Genomic DNA, 27,726 nt, shown 5'->3' with positions numbered 1-27,726 from the left:
CAGTGTGTACTCAACACCTCTCCAAGTGGACAGAAAGAGACAGTAATACATGAGGAAAGGAGTGACCCCTAACCTGTCACAAATGTAAAGCGTAAGTAGTTAAATATGGTCATCAGGCAGAAACCCTCACAGCCTGAGTGAGATGGGGAAGTCCAGTATTCAGTGCTGCACTTCGGTGTCAGAGATTCAAACTTAGAAGACAAACAAAATCCTTTGCAGCTGTGTATCATGAAGAGCTATTCAGCACTGGCAGAAATAAAATCATGTCTCTTTTTTCATTTCTATAACTGGCCAATAAAATAAATATGAGCAATACAAGTTTTTGAAATGCCCTGTTGGCTCTGGGAACAAAAGACTTGTGGTCAGAGCAATAATTTGTCAATGACATATTACTGCTCTGGTGGACGAAGTGTTGTTTTGGTGCTTTTCCTTTCATATGGAAACACTCACAGAAAATTAGGTTACGATGGATTTTTCTCTAAAACAAATACAAGTATTTTACATCATCTGTGCACAGTAAAGTCCAACTGAAATTAGTTGCTGCTTTTGGCTGGTACACATGTTTGATTAACAGCTGAGCCAACAGGGGGTACAGATGGACATTGAGACAGACCTGCAGTGCTAGCTGGACAGGTAGCATGTTCAGAACGACACCATTTAGTATCTGACATTTACAGGTTCCTTTTGACTGAAACCAATAAGTAATAATAAAATCGTGCTGATTTTGGGTTCGATTTGCCTTCCTGACAATCGTAGGGGAGTTCCCGAGCTGAGGCTGGTCGGAATTTATTATCATCTCAAATAACCCTGTAGTGTGAGGGGTTTACAGACATAATCTTAAGGTTGCCGACTGAATTGGAGGCTCCCCGATCACAAACCCACATTGAGAGAGCTGAGCGGGAAGCGTCACCAGTGTGTGCTGTATCGGCTCTATAAAATGGATAAACCTGCAGATTCCCTCTTCTCAGCCTCGAGTTTAATTCTCTTTTGTTTTTCTGTGCCTCCATGTTTGTTTATGGCACATTTAATTGCTTATATGTATAAACGCAGAGTGCGTGGTCCTGCGTCCGGACCACAGACAGTATAAAAGAAGGGGGCGTAGTCACCGTGATGTCCCTCGTTGGTTTGTGGACTAATGTTTTGAAGCCTCAAGTTTGGTATTTTGATCGTCACCATGTTGATTTTTCATAACCAGGCCCCGGAGACGAGATTTGGATAAGAGTGCATTTACAGGGGAGGACTAAACAATTGTGCGTCTTTTGAAAGGGGTGAGAGGAGCTGTTCTAGGACCTTCCCTACCCTGGTTAATCAGCCCCCATGTAAATCGTTTTGCTTCAAATGCAACCAATAACGCAACATCGCTCATTTGAAATGTTTGTTAACATTACTGTTAACTGTTATCGAATATGGAAGACGAGTCAAACTGAAAACCTAATGCTTGCACGATGATTTTTTAAATTGTGTCAAGTGGATGGTGGAACGTGGAAAAGGAGTGTTGATTGAAGATGGTTAAGTTAATTTCAGAGACAACAAAAAGGTTTCGTATTACCCCTCTGCTCCCGTCCCTGCTGCAGCTGCCTGCATCTTTTAGAATTGAACATAAAGTAATTTTACTTGTTTATAAAGTCTTACATAACCTGAACCTTCATATATCAGCGACCGCCTCTCATTTTATGTTCTAACAAGAACCCACAGATCTTCCTCTGCCTTTTTTAAAGAAGTTTCCCACAAGAGATTTGATGAGGCTGCCTTCGGTTTTTATGGCCCTAAACTGAGGAACGCCCTCCCCTGGATCTCAACAGCTAACTCTCTTGGTATTTAAAAAAAGAAATGAAAGACATATCTTTGTAATCTGGCTGTAATTTTTATTTTTTATTGTATTATTATTGTCATCAAATGTTTTATTAATGTAATTTTTTTCCCTCGTCTTTGAATTTAAAGCACGTTGGGCTGCATATTTGCATAAGAGGGGCTAAATTATTATTATTATTATTATTGGTTTCTCAAAAGGAGACACATAATTTATAAGGCAGATATAAATGCTGTAACAAAAAAAGCAAAAACAACAAAACAAACATGCAATTTAATTTCAGTTAATGTTTGAAGTGAATGAAATCTGTTACTGATCCTGAAACGCATCCAAAAGCTTCTGACTGCTGATGAACTACAGAGGAAAGAAAAGAGCCTCTAAAACCATTAGAATAAAACCGTGTTCTTTCTGAAAAACCCCAGACATCCTAAAATCTGCTTCTCTTTCAAGTGTGACTGCTGAAAGATCATTAGTTCCTTCTTGGATTAATGCACTGAGTAATGGTTTCAGGACAAATAGCCCTTTAGTAAAGTTGAGTTTTTAGAAAATGCTGTATTTTGTGCTGTAATTTAGAGAACACATGTTAAATCTCACTAAACCCAGCGAGACTTCCTGGGTCTCCATGGAATTTTATGACATCGAGTAATATTTGGACTCAGAACAGTGTTTGACTTCATGTCTCTCTTTGCCAATATCATCCTCAACATTTGGTGTTCATTTTAATGACCAAAACTGAATTATTACACCAATTACTGCGTCTAATGTGAACCACAGCGTTAGCCTGTACAAACAAATCACAGTTAAAAGTGGCAGATGTTAACTTGGATGCAATCTGTCACGGCGTGCTTGTTTTTGCACCCTGAGGCACTCTGAGCAGGTGGAGTTGAAGTTTTAGTCATGTGTTAATGGGTAAAAATAAGGACCCCCTCCCACTCAGTGTGTCTCAGGCTGGAAACAAGATGGCGTGAACTCGTACGACACCACAGTGACCAGCCAATCACAACACACAGGTTTCCCAAAATGTCTGCTAGCAAAGTTTGAGTTTTGTCTTTTCTTTTTGTCCAGTTAAAATTAAACATACATGTTAGATTTGAATCTCCAGATCCACTTTTACCACAAATATTTTGGGAAACGCATCACACGATGCTGGAAGCAGGAAGTCAATCAGCTTTAGCTTTACCTCCGTCGGTCCTCCACTCCTGCTATTGGTTGGAAGAGCTTTCTACACACCAAACACAGAAGTAGATACATGAACTTCACATGTGAAGAGATATTACAGAATCGTCCATAGTAACAGTGACAAACCTGAAATGATTGCATAGACGAAGAAGCTAAACTTCAGAAGGAATTATGTTCACATGCAGACTCGTTATTCAGCTCAATGAAAACCTGTTGAAGTCTGAGCCGGTGGGAGTCCAGTATGTCAGGAACAAAGGTGGATGAAGTGTGAAGCGGTCAGAGAGGCTGTTCGTTTCCTGTCTACACTAGTTTCTGTTTACCCTAACCAACATCGTCCTCTAACCAGGCAGTTTAGATTTTAACCCACACCGTAATCCTCACTAACCTTCACCAAGTCTGTGAGCTACTTTTGTGTTCCCTCTAGAGCTGAAACATTTAGTCAGTTCCTCAAACAGCATGGATGTATTACAACGTTTTATGGAGCTGCTCAGCAGCCCACAAGAAATGAGACATGACGTTTAGAATACCAGAGGTTTCAGACTTGAGGGGGAGAGACGTCACATCAAGCACAGATAGCGCCTGAGGTGAAAGGAAAATAAGGTAATTTAAACCCTTTGAGCCCAGTCGCTGCAATTTATGTCAAACTTCACATTATATACATATTTTTAGATTTAAAATGATTCTCTGAAAATATCATAATGTCCATCGTGAATAAATATCTATAAACCCGCTTATATATCTTGACTAAATGACGGCGCTTATAGCTGCAGAAGCTGCCTGAGAGTTTTAAAGTTTTCTTCAGCACCACGGTAATCCAGTGATAGCTGTCTGCACCTCCTGTAATGGTGCCAATTTGCCAAAATGTAAATGAAAAAGGGGCTCAAGAACATAATTAGTTCGTTTTTTCAAATTTACCTACAAAACGTAACATCCAAAATATCATGAGTCTGCATGTAAACGTGATTCCTGCTCATCAGAGGGTTTTTATAAAGTCACATTTTCAGTGATAATCCTGATAGAACAAGGTGAGCTACGTCCTCAGTGAACCTTCCTTCATGAATGAGTATTATTAAACACTGAAAAAGAAAAAGTGCACGCGCTGGAGAAATCTACACATCAGGTTTCATGTTTTTCAAACCCAGACCTCGGTCTAGTGAGATCATTCATGTTTTGTGTGTGTGTTTCTGTGTGTGTGTGTGTGTGTGTGTGCCTCACCTGTGTTACTGTGGCGTTTGGTGATGGGGCTGAGAGTAGCTTTAGCTTTGGAGGTCCAGTTGGCGGTGCTGGAGCTGAAGGAGCCGGAGGACAGAGACTTGCCCAGGTTGTCTGAGCTCACCTTCTTTGTGTTGTTGGTGGCCGTCTTACTCCAGTCTGCCGCGAGAGAGAGACAAAGGCGTTAATCACTCACTACACCTCGTTTCACCATCAGAGTGGTGGCCTCCTTTTCCGATCATTCAGGAACACGGATGCTTTGTTTCATGTTGGACTTCTTCCTTCCTTCCTTCCCCCACTTCTAATCTTTTCTTTCACCTTTTCACCTTCTCTTGACCTTTTCCTGACTCCCTCATTCTTTCCACCTTTGTCCCCCATTGTTTGACTTTCCTCCATCTTATTCATTCCCCTCACTTTCTTTTCCAATCCTCTTCCCCGTCTACACCCCGGGATGTTGTCATGGATCATCACACAGCAGACATTAATAATACAGAACAGATGTGCATACGTTTATTTCATGGCTGTGGTGTGCGGACTGATGGGTTTGTGGCTTGCAGCTCCAGGACATTGTGGGGTCAGACGGTGTCAGGCGCCCTCGGCACACTGTTCACACTTCTTTCAGAGATTGTTTGTAAGTGTGCACTACAGGGGTGGCGATGGTGCAATGGATAAGACTATGCCTTTGGTGTGAGAGACCCGGGTTCAATTCCCCACTGTGACCCATCCATCATTGTGTCCCTGAGCGAGACACTTAACCCCTCGTTGCTCCAGAGGCGTGCGACCTCTGACATGTAGAGCAATTGTAAGTTGCTTTGGGTAAATGTATTACATTACTGTTATTGTTTTACCATAAAGAGCTGGAGTCCTGGGGCGCAGTTAGCTCACCTGGTACAGCGTACACCCCACGCACAAGGCTGGGCCCTTACTGCAGTGGCCAGGGTTTGAGTTCAGCCTGTGGCCCTTTGCTTCACACCTTCCCCCCTCTCTCTACCCTGTTTCCAGATGCTATCCGCTGTCCTACCTCTCTCAAACAGAGGCACGAAAATGCCTGATGAATGAATTCGAACCTTCATGATGAACCATAAATGCGCTAGCATATAAACAAGACTAAGAGAGACTATGAGCTGACATCAGCATGCTAAAATAAGACAAGAAGCTCTGCAGCAGGTGATTAAAACTGCGGCGACAACTGCTCGTAATTCAGGACTGTCCAAAGAGTTTCAGGTTAGAATATCAGCTTCAGGCTGAAATCACAAGCAAACTCAGTTACGCCTTTCACAAATGCATTGCACACAGGTGGGTATTATGTAGTTTTGGAGTTGGATTTTTATTGATATAAAAGCACATTTGACCTAAACAGTCGTCCCTGCTATGCAGTCCAGCACTAACAAAAGTTAATAATTATCATCTACCTCGGAGAAAAAGGATATCGCTTAGTTTCCTGCATGCATAATTACATGCATACATAAAGTATGCGTGGACATGAACTCTCTGTGTTTTCGTCTTACTATGATCCTGGTTTCAGTGAGGAATTTAATGGCTAAATGCCATTTCACAGGCTTTTGCACCAAAATCAACTTAACTTGGAATTTTTGGTACGACAATGCATGTGCACAATAAATGAAACGTCAGCAGTACAGCACATCCACAGACTAAGCGCACCTGGAGGACTTCCTGGTCTTCCAGAGACAACTCTGTTTTATCTGTTTTTATTAGCTGCAAAGCCGAGCGGGCTTAGGTTTTATATTTTAATAAAGTGCCTTGTCCTTTTTTTCCCGCTGCTGTGGGAATCTGGCAGGAGTCCAGCAGACAGGTCTGACAGGACTCCCGTGGAGAGAGATGTGACTGGGCTTTGAGACAAACAAACAGAGAGACAGACAGGTAGACAGACAGGTACCTGAGTTGTCGGACAGCCTGAATCGGCCATAGCAGAGGTATCTCCTCCACTGTTTCTGGACGTTTTCTTTCAAGGCACAGTGGAAGATAAATATGAACAGACCTGACGAAAGAAAGAAAAAGGTGAGTTTGACTTTGTCCCCTTGTTTATAACACCTGACTGTCCACTGGGCCAACGCATGAGAAGGTGACAAAAACACACTGGGCCTTATACGAGTCGTATTCTTCATCTAAACCTCTTCATTTTCCTGTGAAATATTCAATCCCTTTAATCTCTCTGTCTGGTTTTGCTGCTCACAATAAAGTTTTCCACCATATTAAAATTGCACCTGTAAATCACGAATGTATCACAGAGAGTTAAAAGAAGCCCTGCAGTGTAAACAGTGGTATTAAGGGAGCTGGAAAAAACGAGAAATTGTTAATTAAGATATGAATCTTTTAATGCTGTAGCATCCTAGACCTGGTATTATGACAGAAATAAAGAAGGAATTGTTTGAGTTACATGCCAAAAACCATCCATGACTAAAAAAGGTGGTCACGGAGCTGGACGAGACGGTTTCATTGCAGGTGAGGATGATGAGTTTTAACGGAGGATGTTCTCCTGGGCAGAGACCATCAGAAAGACCCGGAGGAAGCTGTTGAGGTGGGAAAAGATTGATCGTACGAGTGGTTCTTGTCTGACTAAATAACTGCCTCTGTTGTTACCTTGCAGCGAGTTGAAGATGGAGAAGAGGTACGTGAAGACCAGGCTGAAGGATCCCCAGGTGAACAGAGCGAAGCCCCACGTCATGCCGAGCAGGAAGGTGAGGCTGACGACGCTCCGCAGGTTTCGTAGAACCTGGATCACAACAGATGAGTGTGTCCATTTACTTTTCACTCTTTTAACATCTTTAGCTTTGCTGTAGATTGTGATTTTGTAACATGCTTGAAACTTCAGCGGTTTAAAAGTTTTCCCTTCCTGACTCTCCTTCCCTCTGAGAAGGTTGGCGCTGTAGCTTTATTGTGCCTCTACGTCAGCCATTAGATCTCGAGAAAGAGATCCCGAGAGCATTTCAAAGAGCATGTTTCGATCAGAGGCGAGTACAAGTAAATAAAACGTCTGGTTGAAAAAGCAGTTTGCAGCTGAATCAGGCGCTTCTCAGCTGGAGGACAGCTGACGTTCTGTTAAAGGCTGCAAATCAATAAATGAGCTCCAGTCTCTTTAGTCTCTTTGAAGTGAATTACATCTGTCACGTCTTTTGAGCTCCTCACGAAACAGTCCTGGTTAAACAAAGGTGGAATTTAAAATAGTCATTGCTGGGGCATTTCTGTGTTCTGCTTTGTCTGTCAGCCTACTGTGGCTACTGCTGCTCATGCTAACTACAGCTGTGCATCTCACTCCCTTGACACTCGTGCGGACTGACTGCTGGGATAAGGAAAAGGTGCACGTAGCTTTATCATCATGCGATGACGTGAGCTTGGATACAGACCTCCTCCTTCAGCGTGCGGTTGCTGCGTTTGCCGTTGCGGCCGCAGATCTGCCTCATCACCACGATGAACATGGCCACGTTCAGCAGAAACACCAGACAGAAGTAACCGACGCAGGTGGTGTAGAGGACGCTTTTATTCTGGATCCAGCAGCTGGGGAGAGAGGACACAAACACACAAACTCTGAACCGTGTGTGTTAATGAACTGCATTTCTTTGCTTCTCTCGGTGTTACACTCCTGTAAGCCTCGTGTAAGATTTGAGAGATTATTATGACCTTTATTTAAACTTTTAAGCACATGCACTTTAGTACACTGAAGTTTTTTCCAGCAGCTTACATCCCTGATAAACACTGACCACATTGTAGGTAAATTAAAATGATTCCGGTCACTCTGACTTTAAACGGTTCCCCCCATCAGTCGTATTGATTTTTCAGAGAAAAAGATAGAAAGTAGATCCTGCAACATCTGACTCCAGAGCAGCAGTGACGGCGCCGACAGATCAGATTGGATGATGGACGGCAAGTTTGCTTCAAAATATAAAGTTACTGACCAGAAAATGAATATTGCATTTGTTTAATAAGCAATAAAACATTGTGTGTCAGTGTAGTTTACTGGAACACAAAGCATTTACATGCATCGCTGAGGCCAAAAATAACAGTTTGTCTGTCGTATTCTCAAGTGAAATGATGACCCCGCACATTACATCCTGTGTTTGACTGTGCTGTAGCTTCTCTGTGTTTTGAGTTCCATCAGTATATCGTTTTCCATAAAAAGTACCAGAACATCGTGCTCCAGATCAGCAGTGACGGCGCCGACAGATCAGACTGGCCTTTGTACTCTATTAAATTATTATTGTAATTGATTGTGTGGTTACTTACAACTCTGAGGATCCATTTGTTGGCTTTTCTGGGCCGTAAATGTCTCGATCCACCGCAACAACAATCCCCACCATGAGGGCAGGGAGCCCTGCAACAAAGCACACAATCGGCAGGCGAACATCAGCCTCGTCCTTTCCTGACTCTTTGTTGCTGCCGAGCCAATTATCGGCACGCCCAGTTATCAAATTTATATGACTCATTAAACATGATCAAACATCACAGCTGGCAGTGGGACAGAGAGCTCCCTGAATAAAGGATCCTTTGTAAAGGGTTTGGCCAACAAACAAAGCAGTTCAAGTGTCAGGGGTGAAAACCTGGGCAAAAAAGTAATTATGTAAGACTTGAAGGCAAAATCCTAAACTCTTTCCCAGCATGTTCACTCCGATCAGTCCCAAAACAAACCAATTATCTGAGAAGACGTCCACCATGTTTTATTTCTGGGTACTAATGAAGATTCGAAAATCCATCTTCCAGTACCACAAAGTTAAGGTGTGCAGACTTAAGACCGCTTTGACCTACAGCTCATTTCTTTCAGCACCTTCACTGTAGCTTCAACTCAATTTGGAACCTCAACTTTATTCAGTGCTTCCACTCGAAACGTCACGGTCACTCACCCCATCCCACGATGCAGAACTTGAGGATGTATCGTCGTATGTAGGTGTTGAAGACTTTGACCAGAGCGATGTACATGTGGATGGACTCCAACCCCATCCAGGTGAAGGAGGTCAGCAGGAAGTAGTGCAGCAGGGCGGCCACACACTTACACAGCCAGTCCATTCCCCGGCTGGCTAGCCAGCCGTCTAACAGGAAGACCATGTTCAGGAACAACAAGGACGTGCTGAGGTTCATCAGGATCTTGGAAGGGTAGTCACGGCGTAGTTTTCTGTGAAAAGAGTTGTGGCATGATGTTGAAATAGGATTTAGAACTCGATTTGCTCACTTTCAGTTCCACATATTCACAGCCAGCCATCCAAACCACAAACCAAATTGTTTGGTTAAGTTTCTTGCCCAAAGCCTCGCCACATGGCACTGCTGATGTTCTCACAGACGTGTCCTGCTACAGATCGTTCCCAGTGATCAAAGGTTTTAAACTTCAGCACCAATTCACAAATTCTGCTTTCCTGGTAAAACTTTTTGAGGTAAAATATGGACATACACACATCTAGTAATTGAATTTACATCCCATTTAGCAAAGAACACAGAAAGTACAGGATGTTTGTCCCGTCCATTTATGTTCAGAAATTGAAAGTCTTTCACTGATGTAGTGGTTTGTTGACACTGTCACTGGGATAAAACTGATTTCTTCTGTTTTTTCTTTACATCGTGGTTTGATAACGCGACACCGCCTCCTAGTTCACACGTGTACATCGCGTTACACCCCCGATGGGCACAAGGGTAAAGTAAACACACATCAGCGTGTCCGAGCGACACCAGTGTACGTTCACTTATGTGCAACCCGGAGAAGCGTGATTCCAGTTCAACTGTGCATTCACGTGCTCCTCCTGCCATTTCCCAAGTTGTGAAGTCTTTCTTCCGACTTGGATGTGTTCATGTGCTCTAAAGTCGGAATGTGTTGGATTGTCATTGCCATCCAGGTATGATGCAACAGTTTGAAGGTTTCTCTTACAAAGTGATGTTTGTAACTGCACCAGTAAACTACCTGAAACCACAAAAATACTGCTTGTACTGCAAATACTGCTAATAAATAACTTGCCCACCGTGTTTCTACGTGTATGACGTCAACAACTCAGCAAATGTACAGTACGTACAAAGTGTTGAATTAGTTTCTTAATCAATATCCACTTGTTTAGGCAGTCCAAAGCATCCGGTCAAAGCTGCTCCAATCAATCAATTTTTACATTAAGAATCCATCAAACGACTAAACGTGACTCACTCGAAGGCGATGTAGGTGACCAGCGTGACAGCAGAGAAGATGGCGGAGATGCCGCAGCCGATGTAGGTGATGAAGGTCAGAATCTCGTTGTTCTTCGCGTCTATGTGGAGTGACGCTCCAGAAAAGTCCTGGAGACGGAGACAGAGCGATGCCAAGCACGATAACATCATGAGGAAGAAGTATTTTCATAGTTTCCTTAAGTGGAAGTAACATCACACTGTAAAAATACTCTGGTAGAAGTAAAAGTCCTGCATTCAAAATGTTATAAAAGCAGTAGCAAAGTACTCCTTAGGCAGCAGCCTGTCTCTGTATGATGCTGCATCATATGCACGATATTATCTGATTATTATTACTATAACATTAATATTAATGTTGAATCTGTTGAAGGTGGAGCTAATTTTGAACACCATAGTTATATTTTAGTTACTATTTGGTAGTTTCATTTTTTAAACTAATAACATGTTTTCTGTGTAAAAACTTGAAGTAAAGTAGCTTAAAACTGACATACTCAAGTAAAGTTCATCAACATTGTACTTGAGTAAATGTTGTTACTTCACAGCACTAAACAAAACCTGAACAACACATCTCATAAATAAATCCACATGTTGCTCATGATGTTTGAAGCATGAGCTCTGTGCAGCATCTGATCCATAACTGGTCCCTGAAAACTCTTTTTAGGAAGTAAAAACACCCAACAGGGATGTCTGTGGGGGTTCTCAGTCACCCAGGTCATAGTCCATGGTCACAGGTCATTGTGTAAAGAAGGACTGGTTATTTTAACCTAACAGGGAGTGACCTTCAAACTGAAGTCTGGTTCTTTCCTCCAAAACACAGCAGCTTCTGTTTCACGTCAGCATGATCTGCCACACAGTCTTACCATGAGGATGCCGAAGTGTGTCAGGTGGTCACAGAGACAGATGGTTCTGTTTCTGGTGGATTCGTTGGACACACGGCAGCCCGTTTCGTTCCAACCTCCAGCACCATCTAGTGGCAGCACAGAAGTATTAACGTACATTGCAATCACCTCTGTGCCGGGAACATTCAGAAGTTTTCAGGTTTCAACTACTGAAAATAAATGTTTTTCACCACCACAACCTCCTTTGGATTTATATAGAGTTGAATTTGGACTCCTGCTTGCTTTCTACCTCTGAACAGTTATTTTAAAATATCATCTGGGAACTGTTTGTGCAGCGGCTTCCAGAGCCATTTGTAATTTTTATGTATGTTAGCTGAGGTATGAACTGGGCAGCTGTACTATGTAGGGAAGAAATAAACACATGTGGAACAAAAAAGGATTTCAGATCAAACTCAGTATGAGCTGATATTAGACGAAGGTGCCGGGACATCTTTGACTTTAACTGTCACTTCTTAAATAGTCTCTAGATTTGAGGCCCGCTGACCTTCTCAGTATATCAACTCAACATCACTTCAGTCAACTGAGGCCCACAGCTTCAGTCATACAGACAGAAGCAGATAGTCACAATGCAGAAGCTGGCATGTGCCGACCCAGGGAGAGAATGTGATCGTATTTCTGCTTTTCTGAATAATTGATCATGACCCTAGCAGCATTAAAAATGTTTTTTAATTGGCACTGTTTTGTTCTCTGGACTTGGTTGGTTATTTGATTTTAAAGCTGCTTGCTGTCTGGCTTTCATACTTGACTCTGGTGGTCTGCTTAAATGCACAAAATGTTTTTTCCCACATATGTGGGGTTTATCTGCATGCACAGGCCTGAACCACAGATAGATAAATCAAAAGGAAGGGTCATTTAAGAACTTGCTCGACCACAGAGTTTCTAACTGACAGAATCCCCGTGGTGAAACTAATAGATGAGAAATTTTTCTCAGAACACTTGAGGTATGTTTTGTTTCTTGGTAAAGACATAAATGTCTCCCTGTAGATCGGAGAACCTGTACTGAACCTGAGGTTTAAAATGATGTGACGATGGACAGACTTACTGTTCATGCTGAAGTCCCAGAACATACAAACTGGATTCAGGTATTGCTGTCGGGGAAGAAGAATGCAATTTATCAAAAATTAATGTTTTCAGCAAGATGTTACTTGAGTTATCTTTTCAGCCCCCCCCCAGCACAACCCGACCCCCCTTTTAGAAAAGCAAAGCACAACGTTAACTTTTGCTCTGTGACCTTTTCAAAACCTTCTCCACACTGCCAGGAATTACATTCGGGTGGAAAAATTCAAACACCTGTACTTTGAGTCTACAAGTGTTGAGTGTGAATGTTAGTTTCCGTTTGAGCACTTAGGCTCAGTGTATGAATGTGTGTGACTGGTGAATGCAGATGTAGTGTAAAAGCGCTTTGAGTGGTCGAAAAGACTAGAAAGGCGCTATACAAGTACGGAGCATTTACATTTACCAAAACACCAAACCCACCCCCACCAAAATGCTATGTTACATGTTACGCAGCAGCAACAGGCTGAATTAATTATTAAATATATAATGTACATTTAAAAAATAAGAAAAAGATAAATGCTTGGAGAAAATATAAATAGGGAAAAAGAGAAAATAAAATGTATTCTTTAATGAAACACCTGGACACCTGACCCTCAGCCGGAGCCACACATATTGATCTGTACCTGCTCAATGTTGGTGTCAAGGTGAGCGATCTCAATCTTCACTGGCTGCTGCAGGTTACTGATGGAGACGTTCTGGACACTGCTGGCTACCACGTAGCTGTTTAAAGAGCGGCTGCCCTGCTTTTTCTGAAAAACCAGCCGACATAATCAGTAAACAACGCTTCTCAGGAGTTTATCGGGGTCACGTTCTGCTTTTTCGTGGTGTCGTGGTTAAATCAGACCGGGCTGACCTGGAACAGGTTGGTGCTGTTGAAGAAAATGAAGTTGATCCTGTACAGAGACGATCGGTCGGCGTCGCTCAGGGAGCCGCTGGACAGCAGGGACCGAGGGAGGGTGATCTGAGACAAAGGGTTAACCCTCTCTGATTGAAACTCAATCTGGGAGAGGAAAAAGAGAAGGAGAGGAACAATCAGCAATCCACAGACAGAAAGAAACACTTTCAGAAACAAGAGAAAGCTTCCTTCACAATAAAGTGAAGCTGCTTCCTGGGCCTCCCGCTGTTACCTGTGGGTTGGTGCTGTCTGGAGCGAGGAAGGCGCTGAAGGTGGTCCCGTTGAACGTGGAGGCGTTGAGGGCCGATATTCCCAAAGCCAGATGTTTGGAGGTGATGCTGACCGACGGGCCATCAAACTCCAGCTTCTCAACCAACTCATCCACCGTCTTCAGGGCTCTGAGGGGGGAAATGACTTCTGTTAACCAGTGTGAGGAAATGAAAATCCCCGTGACAACAAGAGAGTATAATAATAACCAAAAAACCACAGAATTGGCCAATCACAAAACAGATAACAAGTAACAAAGCACAATAGAGGTCAGTAGAGTACAGTAGAGTACAGCAGAGGTTAGTAGAGTACAGCAGAGGTCAGTAGAGTATAGCAGAGGTCAGTAGAGTATAGTAGAGTACAGTAGAGTACAGCAGAGGTTAGTAGAGTACAGCAGAGTACAGCAGAGGTCAGTAGAGTACAGCAGAGGTCAGTAGAGTATAGCAGAGGTCAGTAGAGTATAGTAGAGTACAGTAGAGTACAGCAGAGGTCAGTAGAGGTCAGTAGAGTACAGTAGAGTATAGTAGAGTACAGTAGAGTATAGTAGAGTACAGTAGAGTACAGCAGAGGTTAGTAGAGTACAGCAGAGGTCAGTAGAGTACAGCAGAGGTCAGTAGAGTATAGTAGAGTACAGTAGAGTACAGCAGAGGTCAGTAGAGTATAGCAGAGGTCAGTAGAGTATAGTAGAGTACAGTAGAGTACAGCAGAGGTTAGTAGAGTACAGCAGAGTACAGCAGAGGTCAGTAGAGTACAGCAGAGGTCAGTAGAGTATAGCAGAGGTCAGTAGAGTATAGTAGAGTACAGTAGAGTACAGCAGAGGTCAGTAGAGGTCAGTAGAGTACAGTAGAGTATAGTAGAGTACAGTAGAGGTCAGTAGAGTACAGTAGAGTACAGTAGAGTATAGTAGAGTACAGCAGAGGTCAGTAGAGGTCAGTAGAGCACAGTAGAGTACAGTAGAGTACAGCAGAGGTTAGTAGAGTACAGTAGAGGTCAGTAGAGTACAGTAGAGTACAGTAGAGTACAGCAGAGGTCAGTAGAGTACAGTAGAGTACAGCAGAGGTCAGTAGAGTACAGTAGAGTACAGCAGAGGTCAGTAGAGGTCAGTAGAGCACAGTAGAGTACAGCAGAGGTTAGTAGAGTACAGTAGAGGTCAGTAGAGTACAGTAGAGTACAGTAGAGTACAGCAGAGGTCAGTAGAGTACAGTAGAGGTCAGTAGAGTACAGTAGAGTACAGTAGAGTACAGCAGAGGTCAGTAGAGTACAGTAGAGTACAGTAGAGGTCAGTAGAGTACAGTAGAGTACAGCAGAGGTCAGTAGAGTACAGTAGAGTACAGTAGAGTACAGCAGAGGTCAGTAGAGTACAGTAGAGTACAGCAGAGGTCAGTAGAGTACAGTAGAGTACAGTAGAGTACAGCAGAGGTCAGTAGAGTACAGTAGAGTACAGCAGAGGTCAGTAGAGTACAGTAGAGGTCAGTAGAGTACAGTAGAGGTCAGTAGAGTACAGTAGAGTACAGCAGAGGTCAGTAGAGTACAGTAGAGTACAGTAGAGTACAGCAGAGGTCAGTAGAGTACAGCAGAGGTCAGTAGAGTACAGTAGAGTACAGCAGAGGTCAGTAGAGTACAGTAGAGGTCAGTAGAGTACAGCAGAGTACAGTAGAGTACAGCAGAGGTCAGTAGAGTACAGTAGAGTACAGTAGAGGTCAGTAGAGTACAGTAGAGTACAGCAGAGTACAGTAGAGTACAGTAGAGTACAGTAGAGTACAGTAGAGGTCAGTAGAGTACAGTAGAGTACAGTAGAGGTCAGTAGAGTACAGTTAAGTGACCCTACTCCTTGGAGGTGTTGGACAGAGCTGTCTCTGAGCTGGTCATGACGTTGGAGATGATCTTGACGACGGTGGAGGCCAGCGTGGTGTTGATCTTCGCCACGTTCACCAGCTGATTCACCTTGGCCACCACTTTGGACACCTGCAGAGAGGAGGAGGAGGAGGAGGAGGAGGAAGAGGAGGAGAGTTTAGTGACGCGTCTCGCAGCATCTCTGAGCAGCTGAGGAGAGAGCAGCGTGGACTCCCACCTCTTCGTTGGACAACTCGTTGTCGGTGATGTTGACGAGCTGCTGCGCCACGTCGGCCGCGTTTTCTGCTCAAACAAACACACGAGACACACGAGTCAGCAGGATTCAGGATCTGTCATGTTGAGTTCAGCATGTATCTCTTCTGTTAGTATCTAAGTGGATCTCTAGGCTCCTTCAAGTCCTGTAAGATGCGAGCCCGGCACACACAGTGATAATAATCAAGTCACTCTCGGGCAGAACTCAATGAGAGGGAACTGTGGGAACATCAGTCAGGTAAACCAGCACCAGCAACAAGACAGTTTTAACCAGTTTTATCCCATCGACTTGTCTGAGCTTTTACAAACAGTATGACAAATGAGAGTGTCCTCCAGCCCACTTGATGTAATACCTACAAAGTTTCTACTGAAAGTAATGGATTCTGTTGGGCCCCATTGATTGCAGATGGCAAATCAAATACTGCCATCTGCTGGTTCCCTAGTAAATCACATTAAGCCTGTGGCAAAGAACCTTGGTGTTTGGTTTGATAGTAATTTAAATTTCGAGCAGCACACCACAAAGCTTGTTCAATCATGTTTTTATCAACTTAGAAATATAGCAAAAATTCGATCTATGTTAACTTTTAAGGACACCGAGACCATTTTACACGCCTTCATCTCATCACGCCTGGATTATTGCAACAGCCTTTTCACCTGTTTAACCCAAAAATCTATTGATCGACTCCAGACTGTCCAGAACTCAGCTGCCAGGCTTTTAACCAGAACAAAGAAATATGACCACATTACTCCTATTTTAGCTTCATTACACTGGCTCCCAGTATGTTTTAGAATTGACTTTAAAATTCTATTGATCACTTTTAAAGCTCTTCATGGCCTCTCGCCTTGTTATATTTCTGACCTTTTAGTCCCATACGCACCAGCACGTACCTTGAGATCCTCGGGCAGAGGTCTGTTGTCTGTTCCAGAGTCTCGACTGAAAACTAAAGGGGACAGAGCGTTTGCTGTCAGGGCCCCGAGGCTCTGGAACAGCCTGCCCGAGGAAATCAGGTCGGCTGAGTCAGTGAACTCTTAAGTCCCTTCTTAAAACATACTTTTATAGGAGAGCCTTTCCCGATCTTATTTGACTTTATTTTATCCCTTTTATTTTATTGTATTTTACACAAACGTGTATTTTAGTATTTTCAATGTTTTCATGCTTTTATCTTGTTATTGTTTTTTTATTATTGTCTCTTGGGTATTATTGTCTTTACACTTAAAGCACTTTGTAACTTGTTTTTGAAAAGTGCTCTACAAATAAAGATTATTATTATTAAACGTGTTCTCTCCTCTCAAAGTCTGTCAGCAGATAACAGTAATGTTAAGTTAATGTGCAGCTGAGCAGCGCGTCTCTTGTCTGTCTGGGTCGCATGTCAAATGCAACTTTTGATTACGTTTGATAAACGCCGACGGGCCACAATTTATAAACTGTAGCTCGGGAAATTATACTGCATTGCACGTGGAAATGCGTTCATATGCGCGTACATGAAAGTAAACTTTCAGTATGGATGCACATCTCAGTAAATAATCAGATATCGAGCCCTGTCATTTTATAAATACTGTTTTATATATGAAAATGTAATGAAGGAAACCTGGAGGAGCCAGTTTGAATAGGCCTGATGCAGCTGATAACATTAATATATAGAAAATATCTATAATTGGGCAGCACGGTGGTCCAGTGGACAGCCTCACAGCAAGAAGGTCGCGGGGTCAAACCCCGGTCGTCCCGGCCTTTCTGTGTGGAGTCTGCGTGTTCTGGACACAACAGCAGAGCAATAACGTGGGCTAATCCTCCCGCAGTATAGGAAATATCCTCTTCCTTATTGTGATTCTCTGTAACTTACACTGCTGAACTCAAACCTGTCTTGAGTGAATTTAAAAAGACTGATTGCTTTTTGTAAGATCAATAGATTTGAATGTGTAGTTCTTTTTACTTTTGATTACTTAAAACCAGGTACTTATTTTACTTTTACTCAAGTAGGTTTATACTGGATGACTTTTACTTTTACTCGAGTAACATTTTTCATGTGGTATCTGTACTTTCACTTAAGTATGAAAATTTAGTACTTCTTCCACCACTGGATATATCCCACCGACTGCTAAGTGCCGTGGTTTGGAGATTCTACGGCTTGGATCGGCTTGATCTGGTTAAAAATAGGAACAACTGCATCAGAAAACATCTGGTTCTTTGATAAAAGGTCGACGCTACAAGCTCGTGCACAAACTAATTTTTGAGATAAGTTACCTACGAGTAAAACACACCTCTGACTGGATTTTTCTCCAAGACAAAGGCCGCTGAGGCTCATGGGTATTGCTGCATTTAAAGCCAAAATGATGGCTGAAACACGATTTCTCAAACAAATGTGATGTAACCGAAAGTGGTGGTCCAAACGTAAAACTATATGATCACTGCATTGTCCGGGAGAGTCCTGGGTTTCTGTTGTATTTACAGTATCCCACCCCTCACATTTTTGTAAATACTTGATTCTATCTTTCCATGTGACAACACTGAAGAAATGACTCTTTGCTACAGTGTAAAGTAGTGAGTGTGCAGCTTGTGTAACCAGGATCTAACAGGCTGGTTGCTGAGCGTACCTGCTGTCACCGGGATGTTGGCAATGTTCGTGCATTTACTGGAGTCTGGAGTTGTCCAGAAGGATGAGTAGTTCTGTGCACTGATCGAACTGACAAACAGAGAAATAGAGAGCATGATGACATATTGATTTATTGTATATATGTACAGTATATGTATATAATCCAAGGCAGGACTTGACAACCTACCAGAGCATCTGTATAGGTAGAGCTGAGTTTCAGCCATGAAAAGAAGGACTAGATAGAAGTGGCTGGCATTCATTCATTCATTAAAATAAAACCGCTTTAATAGAGCTTGAAAGAGCAGCAGTGGTGACTGTGTTGTTTTTCTGAAGAATTAGTGCTGTGGATAATAATAAAACCACTATTTGAGATATTTTAGGGTTTTTCAAGGACCTGCAGACATCTGGTCCACTGCATTAATAACTTTGGTTGTGTAAAATCTCACGGGGAAGAAAAGAATAGTAGTTGAACATCAGACTCTGGAGTTTGTATTCACACAGTATCTTCCACCCTGTGGACAAACAAGCCTCCATAAGGACTTCCTGCTGCCAGTGTGTTCTGTCAGAAGTGAAATTGGCCATCTGTTAGCTCTCTGCGAGGGCAAACGGAGCTATTGTTTGACTGTCAATGGTTACTGCAGAGATCCTCGCTGTGCACGCTGCTCCTGAAATCTCAGCAAATTAGATCACAAGGGTGTCTTGTTCTGGAAATGTCAGCGATAAAGTTGATCCTGATTAAATCTGCAGTTTGCAATCGAGTGTAATGAAGAGCCGCAAACAGGTTTTATTTCTGACGACAATGACTGTTGACTTTCTTAAAAAAGTAATTTTCATACACATGCATTTGGATATTTTGTGCATTCTTATTAAAGCACAATAAAGTGTTTAAAAAGAACAATGAAAAGCCATTTGTGTATGTCTCACAGCAACGTGTCAGTTAATGCATGGCGACTGAACCTACACTGTGGGAAAAAGCAATATAATATGGAAAATGGTGAAAACTGTTCCTTCAAGTCATCAATTTCTTTCCATTCATCTCAGTGGAATAATATTAGAGAGAAAATCAACTTACAGAAACCTGCTCGTGAGAGTTCTCTATACTAAATGATAAGTTGCCCCGGAAGCCGAAGTCAGACACAAGCTTTTATTATGATTAATGTAAAATGAGTAAAAAAAAAAGAGTTTATCTGGAAAGCTGTAGGAGGCGGCGCTGCTCACTCTGCCAGAGAAATACTGGAAGGTCTGGTTAGTTTCAGACAAACAGAAACCCTGGAATAGGTTGTAGTTTTGTCAAACTTTTTTAAAGAATGAACATCAATGTTTAACTTTGTACAGCTTCTGAGCTTAGATTTTGACAGATTCATCTCCACGACAAGTGAGCAAACTCCGTCCACTGATAAAGACCAGAAAAAGTGGTGGTGGGTGGGGATGGCGCAGCGGCACATGCCTTGGGTGTGAGAGACCCGGTTCCAAATCCACTGTGAGACACCTGACCTGGGCCCCTGCACCATGAAGTTCAACATACCCAGGATCTGTTTTCGTTATCTGGCTTCACTAACCCTAACGATGACCAGGATGAGCGGTCACACGAAGCTGGTTATGAACTCGGTAAGTCCACCCAGGCTTTCCTAATCCAGCCATGAGCGCGTTCATCAGAAAAGAGGCAGGGTTAGCAGCAGATGACCAATCACAGACATGAACAAGTCTACTGACATCACAGCGTCATATTTTACAAAGAGCAAACTGGAATGTTAAGACAAATCTGACATAAATAAGTAAGACAGCTGCCGATAAGGTGAATGTCTAAACGAACAGGCGTGTCCTATAATATGAATGTGTTGATGTGTTCTTCTCTTTCAGCTCGGCTGTGTGTCAGCGTTTCCACAATAAAAGCCTCAGGGCCTGAATAACATTTGTCTAAATTAACTTCTTAAAGCAACAAAACGAAGAATCCATTCATGCCATGAAATGTTCTCAAACGGTGGTCGAAAGACATTAATCCCACGTTACCTGCGCCCACATCGCAAAAGGCGGGGCGCTACATGCAGTCTCTTTACTGCAAGATAGCTACTAACCTAAAGCAAATGTTGAACTTAATAGGCCTACCAAACTGTATGCTTATAACATAAGAAATATGAAACCCATTTATTTTAACGGCTGTGACAGACTGGGAGCAAATTTCAAAGCAGTAAGTGGGCTTACTGTAAAAACCTACATTGGTAGCTTACAAGGCTTCCGATCAGTGTCTGTAGGATGAAAAGTTTCTCCACTTCACCGCAGCAAACATAAAAGCGGCCAATAAAAGTACGAAGTAAGATGTCATTTCCCAAGAGAGCTGATTCAGCGTAAGTTACCACGGTGATCTACTGCAGTAAGAAGTAAACCACCGTCGTGGTCCCAAAAACCCAGATTTAACCACTAAGGTACCTCGCTAAGCTCAAATCCTGCTTCGTGGTGCAGGCCTCACATCATAACAACAAACGTTTGATCGAAATAAAGTCTCTGATCTCTCCAAATGGATTTTCTTGACAGCCTGACATTAATGGAAACCAAACAAATGATATTACCAAAAACCTTGATTTAGTACAAAATCTGTGTGTGTGTGTGTGTGTGTGTGTGTGTGTGTGTGTGTGTTACCAGGTCCTGGAGGCCATCTGGTCCTTGTTGGGGAAGCAGGGCAGGTACTGAGTGATGGTGGGTCTGGTCTGAGGCCAGTTGTAGTGCACTAGACTCTCCCCCGGACAGTTTGCTATTATTTATTAGATATAGTTAGTTTAGTCATTTCACATTTAAATGGTCACAGAATGTAGAAAATGAACGAGAGTGCCAAACTAATCCCGAGAATCGAGGAGAGTCCCAAAACACAAACAAGAAGACAAGCAGCATGAAACTGGACAACAGAAATCTACAGGTAACAAAGCTCCAGACGGAGGACGAATGGGACCCAATCAACCAACAGAGGGAATAAATCAGAAAAGAAAAGACGTGGACGTGAGATGCAGAGGAAGAATCTGCGTGTGTTCAAAGCCAGAAAGACTGAACAGGGTGATAATAACATGGCTGCACATCTACTGTGCTACAGAGCGACTACTGATGTTCGTTACTTCAAGAGAATCATTTGAAGGCAGAAAACAGGAGATGTATTTTTTTAAGCATTGATCTGTTGTATATTAAATGAAAGAAATGAATATAACACTACATAGTTCCTCACCAATTAATCTGACATTGGTGGAATCGGGCTGGATCTGCAGACCGGCACCCATGAGCCCCTCTCTGCTGGACAGCGTGGCAGAAACATCAGCTTCACTCAGACTCCGATTGCCGTAAGGATAAACCAGCAGGGCCTGGCACGTGTAACTGGAGACAAGAGATGACACTGATGTCAAATGAGCTGCTGAAAGACTCAAAGATGTGAACAGACAATAACAGACTGAGAAACACTTTCAATATAACAGCATCCAAGGAAGGTTGAAGTCAAGGGCAACTGGACTTGGTTGAGGATACTTGAAGACGCTTCCTCGGTTCAGCTGTTTAACCTCTGCGGGTTCGACTGTCCAGCTGCCCTTGACTTTAACCTTCTTTGCATAACTATGACCTGGATGACTGAGCATCTTCACAGACAATATAAAAACATGTTTTACCTCTCCAGGTTACCTCTGCTCTGCAAATCAGGCTGGACACTGGAGAGAAACAAATGAGAAAGACGTAAGAAAATGTCTAACTGCGGTTATACATGACCAGAATAAACCTGTGAGGTCAACAAGACAAGATCTCTAGCTAGCTTGTGGGTCAACAGATCTTTTACTGATGCTACTGCCTTTCACCGGCTGTCACGTGATTAAAAACCCTGTTAAGTGCTGTTTTTGAAACTGGTGAAGACCATCAGAAAGACCTGAGAAAAGTAATTGAATGACAAAGCAGGTGAAAACAAGCAGTCATTGGCAAACAGTGGTGTTCGACGCACACATTGTTATACAAATGAAGCAGGAACCTTTGCTGGATTACCTGATGGAGTCGATGTAGACTGCATAGTTCCAGTTCTGAAACGTTTGATTTAGCTGTAAGAAGAAAACAAATCAATGAAATCACTCAAGTTATCACAAAAGTTATTTTCAGTATGTTCATTGGTCTGAATATGATGATTTGAAGACTCCACATTTTATTAAAATGTCTTCTTCTCTCAAGTTAACTGACTTGGCTGGTTCACTGATTGTCTCAAAATACTGACTCTGTGTGGCACTGAGAAAAGCTTGAGGGACGAAAACCTTTGCCGGCGATCTCAACCTCACTGTTTTGCGCACCTGTGAAGGCCTCATTACCCCGCACCGGGCCCCGGACCACAAAGACCGGTGATTTATTGTGTGTCTGTTGGTTTGTTCTAATTTAGTTGGTGAAGATGAAACAAAAAACGAAATGATCCGATTCTTAATGCTAAGGCTGGATCTGTACCTTGTCTACCTTTGGTGCAAACAGATTTGTGTTTAAGAAAATGATAATATAACCAGAGGGGGGTCAGCTGGGGCCCATAACACATTTTCAGCTAGATTTCAGTCCATGTTTTTTATGAGCGGTGAAACTGTTCCTGTTTTGGAAGTTCCACCAGACACTAAAACTTTTTCCCTTCTTGCTGCTTTCTGTGGGACACCAAAGGTTGAACTTGCATAAATCACCAGAGTAAAGCCACTGTGAAGTGCAGCGTTGGCTACATCATCTTACCCAGAGGGCCGCAGCTCGCTCAACATCAGCCAGGGTCAGCGTCGCGCCCCTGTCATCCACCACAAAAGAAATCCGGTAGAACTGCCTCTCTGCAGACGAAGACGAGGGCAAAGACAGACACAGAAAGAGAAAAAAATACTTCATTCTCAATCTGACACGTGCTATTTCACACATATAATGGAACTATTGTGCCACATAGCAGGAGATGAATCGAGCGGGTGGAGCTAATTGAGTTAAGGTAAAAATCCAATTAGACGGTGTAAAATAATCAGGAGGCCTGTGCTGCCTGACAGATAACAGCAGCAGAGGAGGAAGGCGCAGTCATTACGATTTGTTTTCTTGCTGAATGGGATCGTTCCGAATCAGAATAAGCTGCAGGAGAATATGTTTCTGTTGTTCACCATTTTACACTTTCAACACATCTGTGTGCCTGCAGTCTGACACCTCACCACATACAGAAGGAACCCCCCCCCCCACAAAACTCATGTTAGCCAAAAACATGTACTACATTTAAAACATCATTGTTTGTGAAACAAATAACTTAAGTAACAAAGTTCTTGTCATGTTGAAGTCTGTAATGTCCAAAATAAGTTTATTGGAAAGGGAAGTCGAGCAACATGTGTGAGTTTAGTGAGTCGTAGTGCTTTTAAGTTGAAGAAGAACTGTTAAAATCCTAATGACAACAAAAACTGAGGGATTCCTTCCAAGTAAAATAAACTTAACATTGGAAGTGTTTTCTCCCTATAAGTTGAATTCTAAGCTTGACATATCTGCATGCTCAGCTGATCTCCTCTGCACTAAACTAGGGTCGTTTTAGTCATACAGACCAATATCACAAATTTGCTCAAGGGGCTTTAAAATCTGTCAAGCGTACGACATCCTCTGTCCCCTCAAAAAATACAAAGAGTGATTCAATGTTCTTTTCAAATTTAAATTATGGATTATTTTGCTGCATTTCCATGATAAAAGCTTTATATTGAAAATAACTTTTTATTCAGCAATCATGAAAAAGAGGGAGACTGACCTGATTTTGTCAAACAAGTGTGATTTTCCCCAACAGCAGACACACAGTGTGTTGAGTTATTTATTTAAATGTCCCAAACAGAAGCTTGTTTGGTCATTTATTCTATGACAAGGTATTTTAGGGCTCTCAGCGCTCCTGCCATGCTTCACATTGGCCACTAGGTGTCCCTCCAGTATTTGTTAGTAAATGCTACTGAGCCGTCAAAAGAATTTATTTCTACTACTCCATCAGTTCTGGTGGGAGACCCTGCACGCTGCAGACTTTTAGTGATATGTTTTTTTACAAGCTTTAGGGAGCAGCTGGTCATTGCAAACATGTCCACTGGATTTCACAGCAGCCTGTAAAATGGAGATGAGGTGTCTCTTATTTACTGTCTGAGAGTACAAGCAGCAGAGCAGGACGTCTCTACCAAGAAGCTGGATGGACTAAAAAACTCAGAGAAGCACAGGGGGGGGTGAAATTGTAATGATGGACAGATAAAAGAGAAGTAAAAACGGAGGCAGAGCGAGAACAAAGCACCACAATGCATGTATGTCTCTAACTACAAGTACCAGGCTAAATACTACAGTCGGATTGGACAACTAGCATCAATTATAATGTCCTACACAGGGCTCAGAATCATCACGGACCAATCACCAGCCTGCAGCACCTGAGGGACCCATTCACCTGATTGACAGAGATCTACCATTCCAGTACAGGTAAAAACTATTGAGTCTAACTACTGCTGAAAACCAGCTGTACAGCTACTACACTGCTAAACCCAACCACCTGAAGTCATTTAATCATGTATTCAGTCTTAAAATCTTCACTTATTATCCATAGAATCGATCACCAGTTTCAAAATGTTTGTTTTGAATCAACCATTAACATACTACATGGCCAAAAGTCTGTGGACACCTGCACATTTCAGCCATAAGTGATAGTTGAACATGTGATTCCAAAACCATGGTCATTAATCTGCCGCTATGATCTCCAAGGCCTCCAAAGTGTTGGATGGGGTTGAGGTCAGGACTCTGTGGTCAGTCAAGCTCTTCCACACAAAATGAGTGAACCTTTTAATTATTTAAACGTGGCGCTAGTAGTTTTGAGCCATTTTGATACAGGAAAGGGCCAAACACAAACTGTTGCCAAACAGCTGGAAGAACATGTCTAAAATATCAGTGTATCCTGTAGCATTAAGATTCCACTTCACTGGAACTAAAGGAAAAACAAACGTGCACCAAAAGAACAATACAGTATGTGGGCAGGCGTGCCCATATACTTTTGGCCATATAGCTTATATTGCAATATGCAAGTATATCTCAACTGATTAAATACATTTTCTTAGGTTAACAGTCTTTCACCTGTTTTAAATAAATCGACTTTAAGACTAGATACAAGATACTATGATGGATTTTTTTTTACAGTACATGCTACTGTCAGTACAGTTGATTGTTTTATTATTCTCTACATCTACAGTGTTGTTACTGCGTGACATACTGTTCCCTGATGACAGTCCACACAGACATGTAAAATGAAAGCGATGTTTACATTGGCATGGCACCGCAGTCCTGGCTGCTGAAACCACGGGCGTAGGGCGCACCGTGGACTTTTTGATGCTGCTACTCCCTCCACTGCTGTCTGACACACTGCCTGCTTTAAATGGAGTCGCTCGTGAGGAGTTCTTTGTGGTTAAAAAACGGTGAGCACTGACGGCCACAGGTAGCGTGGGGGAAAGGTGGACATCTTTGTCATTGTTCACAAATACTCCTGAGCTCTGATTCTGACTGTGATTCGACACACTTGGACTTGAATTTGAACTTGAAATAGTTAAAATTGATGTGCTTGTATTCACACTGAGATCTGGCATTGGTTTGCTGCCTGTCATCTTCCCCAGAGATGCTTCTGTACTTCCATTTTCTGTCACAGTTGTAGCATTTGTGGTGTTTGTCATTTCAATTGGCACTGAAGTGGAGTTTTCGACAGTGGTTGCATTTGACATGAAGATATATTTGAGGCCCGCTGTGTTTGCGGTGTGGTTATCAGTCCGAGGAGGTAGGAGACCCTCTAACCCAGAAATGAAGCCTTGACCTGGAGCATCGTTAGAGGAACCAGTTGGAGATCTGGGGGCTGGCGTGGAAGAGGCAATATTAAGGCCAGAAGAGGGCAGGGGGTTGGGAATAACTGGAGCACCAGTGGGTTGTGTTGCTACTGCAGAGCTAGGCCGATAACTGGGTTTAGAAGTGGGGCAGGGAGAGGTAGTTTGCATTTCAACAGGAAATGTTTGAGAGTTCATGGCAGCTTCTGGGTTAAGACTTTCATTAGGCTGGAGGCCTATTGGAGCATTTAACTTTACATCCAGAGTAACATTGTCATTGATGTTCACTGCTGTAGAAGCCAGTCCTTCAACAGAGGTGTGTTCATCCGCAATATGTAATTTTGGAACAACATCCGCAGGGTCAAAAAAAGCAGAGAGATGTGACAGTTTCCCAGCTGCAGTGAGATTTCTTGATGCCTCTGGTGATGATACTGAACCATCGACAAACCTAGAAGCATCTGCTGTTTGCGAGTTGTTTGCAGTCTGCGGCAAAACATCGTCCTCGTCACGGGTTTTTGAGCGGCTGAATTTCAATTTATCATCAGGGAGTGCAGAAGCTTGGTCAAGAGGAAGTGATTGGATGACTGTGATGAACTGCCGGATTGACTGGCTCACAGAGTATGTGGTGGATCTTTGGAAGGTCTGTAAATGGTTTTCCAAGGGGGTCTGGCTTGTTGTGGGCTGCTGGAATTCAGCAGTCAGCCAGCTGGGTGACAAGGACGCAATATCTGCCTCTTCCATGCTGGCAGACGCTGTTGGCAATGCCACCCAGCTGGGGAGGAGAGGAGAGAGAGAAGGGGTGATGAAAGATGAGAGGGGAAGGGAGGAGACAGTTATGTGGGGAGGGATTGCAGGATAGATGGGAGAAAGTTGAAGAGAGGGAAAAGGAGGTGTGGGGGTTGCTGAAAGAGAAAGAGAAGGCGAAATGGAGGGCGAAAGCAGTGGGGGAGTAAGGGCCAAGGAAATAAAGCGGGATGAATGCTGCTGCACCCCCCCAACATCAACATGTGCCTCTGCATTTTGTGTGTCTTGCCCTGGCCTCTGATTTAAGTTTAGTTTCTCACTTGAACCCAAAAACTCGCTCACATGTGCCTGAGCGACCAAATGTGTGTGCATCTGTGCGTGTACTGAACCGTGGGTGTGAATCAGACGGCCGCGGTGTTCAGTGTTAGTTTGTGTCAAGCCTGAGTGGTGCGTATAATCCAGCCCTGAAGCGTGCTGCGGGGCTGCAGCGCTAAGCTGTGCACTTGGGCTGATGTAGAGTGCCAGCGTTTGGATCGTTGCCATGACAGATGGATTCAACAAAAGGGAAGTGGGGTGATTAAACGCATCGTCATAGCCAGCGAGTGCCTGAGAGCCGGTGGAGTTAAAGTGAGCACCAGCGGTGGTGTTTGTGTTCACCTGTTTGTCAGTGTGTAAATGGGAGATTGTATGCTGCAGGCTCCATGGATCTCTGCTAAAGGGCAGACTGGAAGTATGTCTGCCTTGTGACCCAGATGCAGATGTCTGAGCCGAGAGAGGAGAGTTCTCAGCCACAGGATTAAGGGAGGATGAGGAGGACGACGACACCGCGGTGTCCTCTCCGAACATCGGTTCTGTCATCCTAGCAGCTTGCATCACAGCTGCAGCAGGAAGAGTCTCAGAAGATACAGTGAGTGACAGGCTGTCAGGGTGATGGGAAAGGGGACTGGAAGTTGAAAGGACAGGATTTGAAGACAAAGAAGAAACAGCAGACAAAGAA

The 27,726-nt window shown here is 43.1% G+C and overlaps 1 protein-coding gene across 7 annotated transcripts in view; it reads right to left on the bottom strand.

Moving 5' to 3' along the window:
* Positions 1-27,726, bottom strand: part of adgrg6 (adhesion G protein-coupled receptor G6) — a 117,054-nt gene that overhangs the window by 21,435 nt on the left and 67,893 nt on the right. For 6 of the 7 annotated variants that reach the window (XM_038726104.1, XM_038726105.1, XM_038726106.1 and 3 more), the window contains 20 exons: positions 22,885-22,973; positions 22,174-22,226; positions 21,810-21,848; positions 21,380-21,525; positions 20,806-20,917; positions 18,170-18,258; positions 15,543-15,607; positions 15,300-15,436; positions 13,437-13,602; positions 13,163-13,309; positions 12,933-13,058; positions 12,296-12,341; positions 11,215-11,321; positions 10,338-10,465; positions 9,058-9,326; positions 8,444-8,531; positions 7,567-7,717; positions 6,803-6,935; positions 6,099-6,200; positions 4,205-4,360 (listed from right to left, as the gene is read on the bottom strand). In XM_038726104.1, the coding sequence (XP_038582032.1) occupies positions 4,205-4,360; positions 6,099-6,200; positions 6,803-6,935; positions 7,567-7,717; positions 8,444-8,531; positions 9,058-9,326; positions 10,338-10,465; positions 11,215-11,321; positions 12,296-12,341; positions 12,933-13,058; positions 13,163-13,309; positions 13,437-13,602; positions 15,300-15,436; positions 15,543-15,607; positions 18,170-18,258; positions 20,806-20,917; positions 21,380-21,525; positions 21,810-21,848; positions 22,174-22,226; positions 22,885-22,973 (2,349 nt within the window). Of the gene's footprint in view, positions 1-2,990; positions 3,033-4,204; positions 4,361-6,098; positions 6,201-6,802; positions 6,936-7,566; positions 7,718-8,443; positions 8,532-9,057; positions 9,327-10,337; positions 10,466-11,214; positions 11,322-12,295; positions 12,342-12,932; positions 13,059-13,162; positions 13,310-13,436; positions 13,603-15,299; positions 15,437-15,542; positions 15,608-18,169; positions 18,259-20,805; positions 20,918-21,379; positions 21,526-21,809; positions 21,849-22,173; positions 22,227-22,884; positions 22,974-27,726 lie in introns of all 7 variants that reach the window. The other variant, XM_038726108.1, reaches the window with a different exon arrangement.

This window comes from Micropterus salmoides, unplaced genomic scaffold (genome assembly GCF_014851395.1).
Source record: "Micropterus salmoides isolate LMB-PRFRI ecotype aquatic unplaced genomic scaffold, ASM1485139v1 Ms_hic_scaffold_18, whole genome shotgun sequence".
Lineage (NCBI taxonomy): Eukaryota > Metazoa > Chordata > Actinopteri > Centrarchiformes > Centrarchidae > Micropterus > Micropterus salmoides.
The sequence above is the reverse complement of the archived record's forward strand: the minus strand, read 5'-3'. Positions and strand labels throughout refer to the sequence as shown.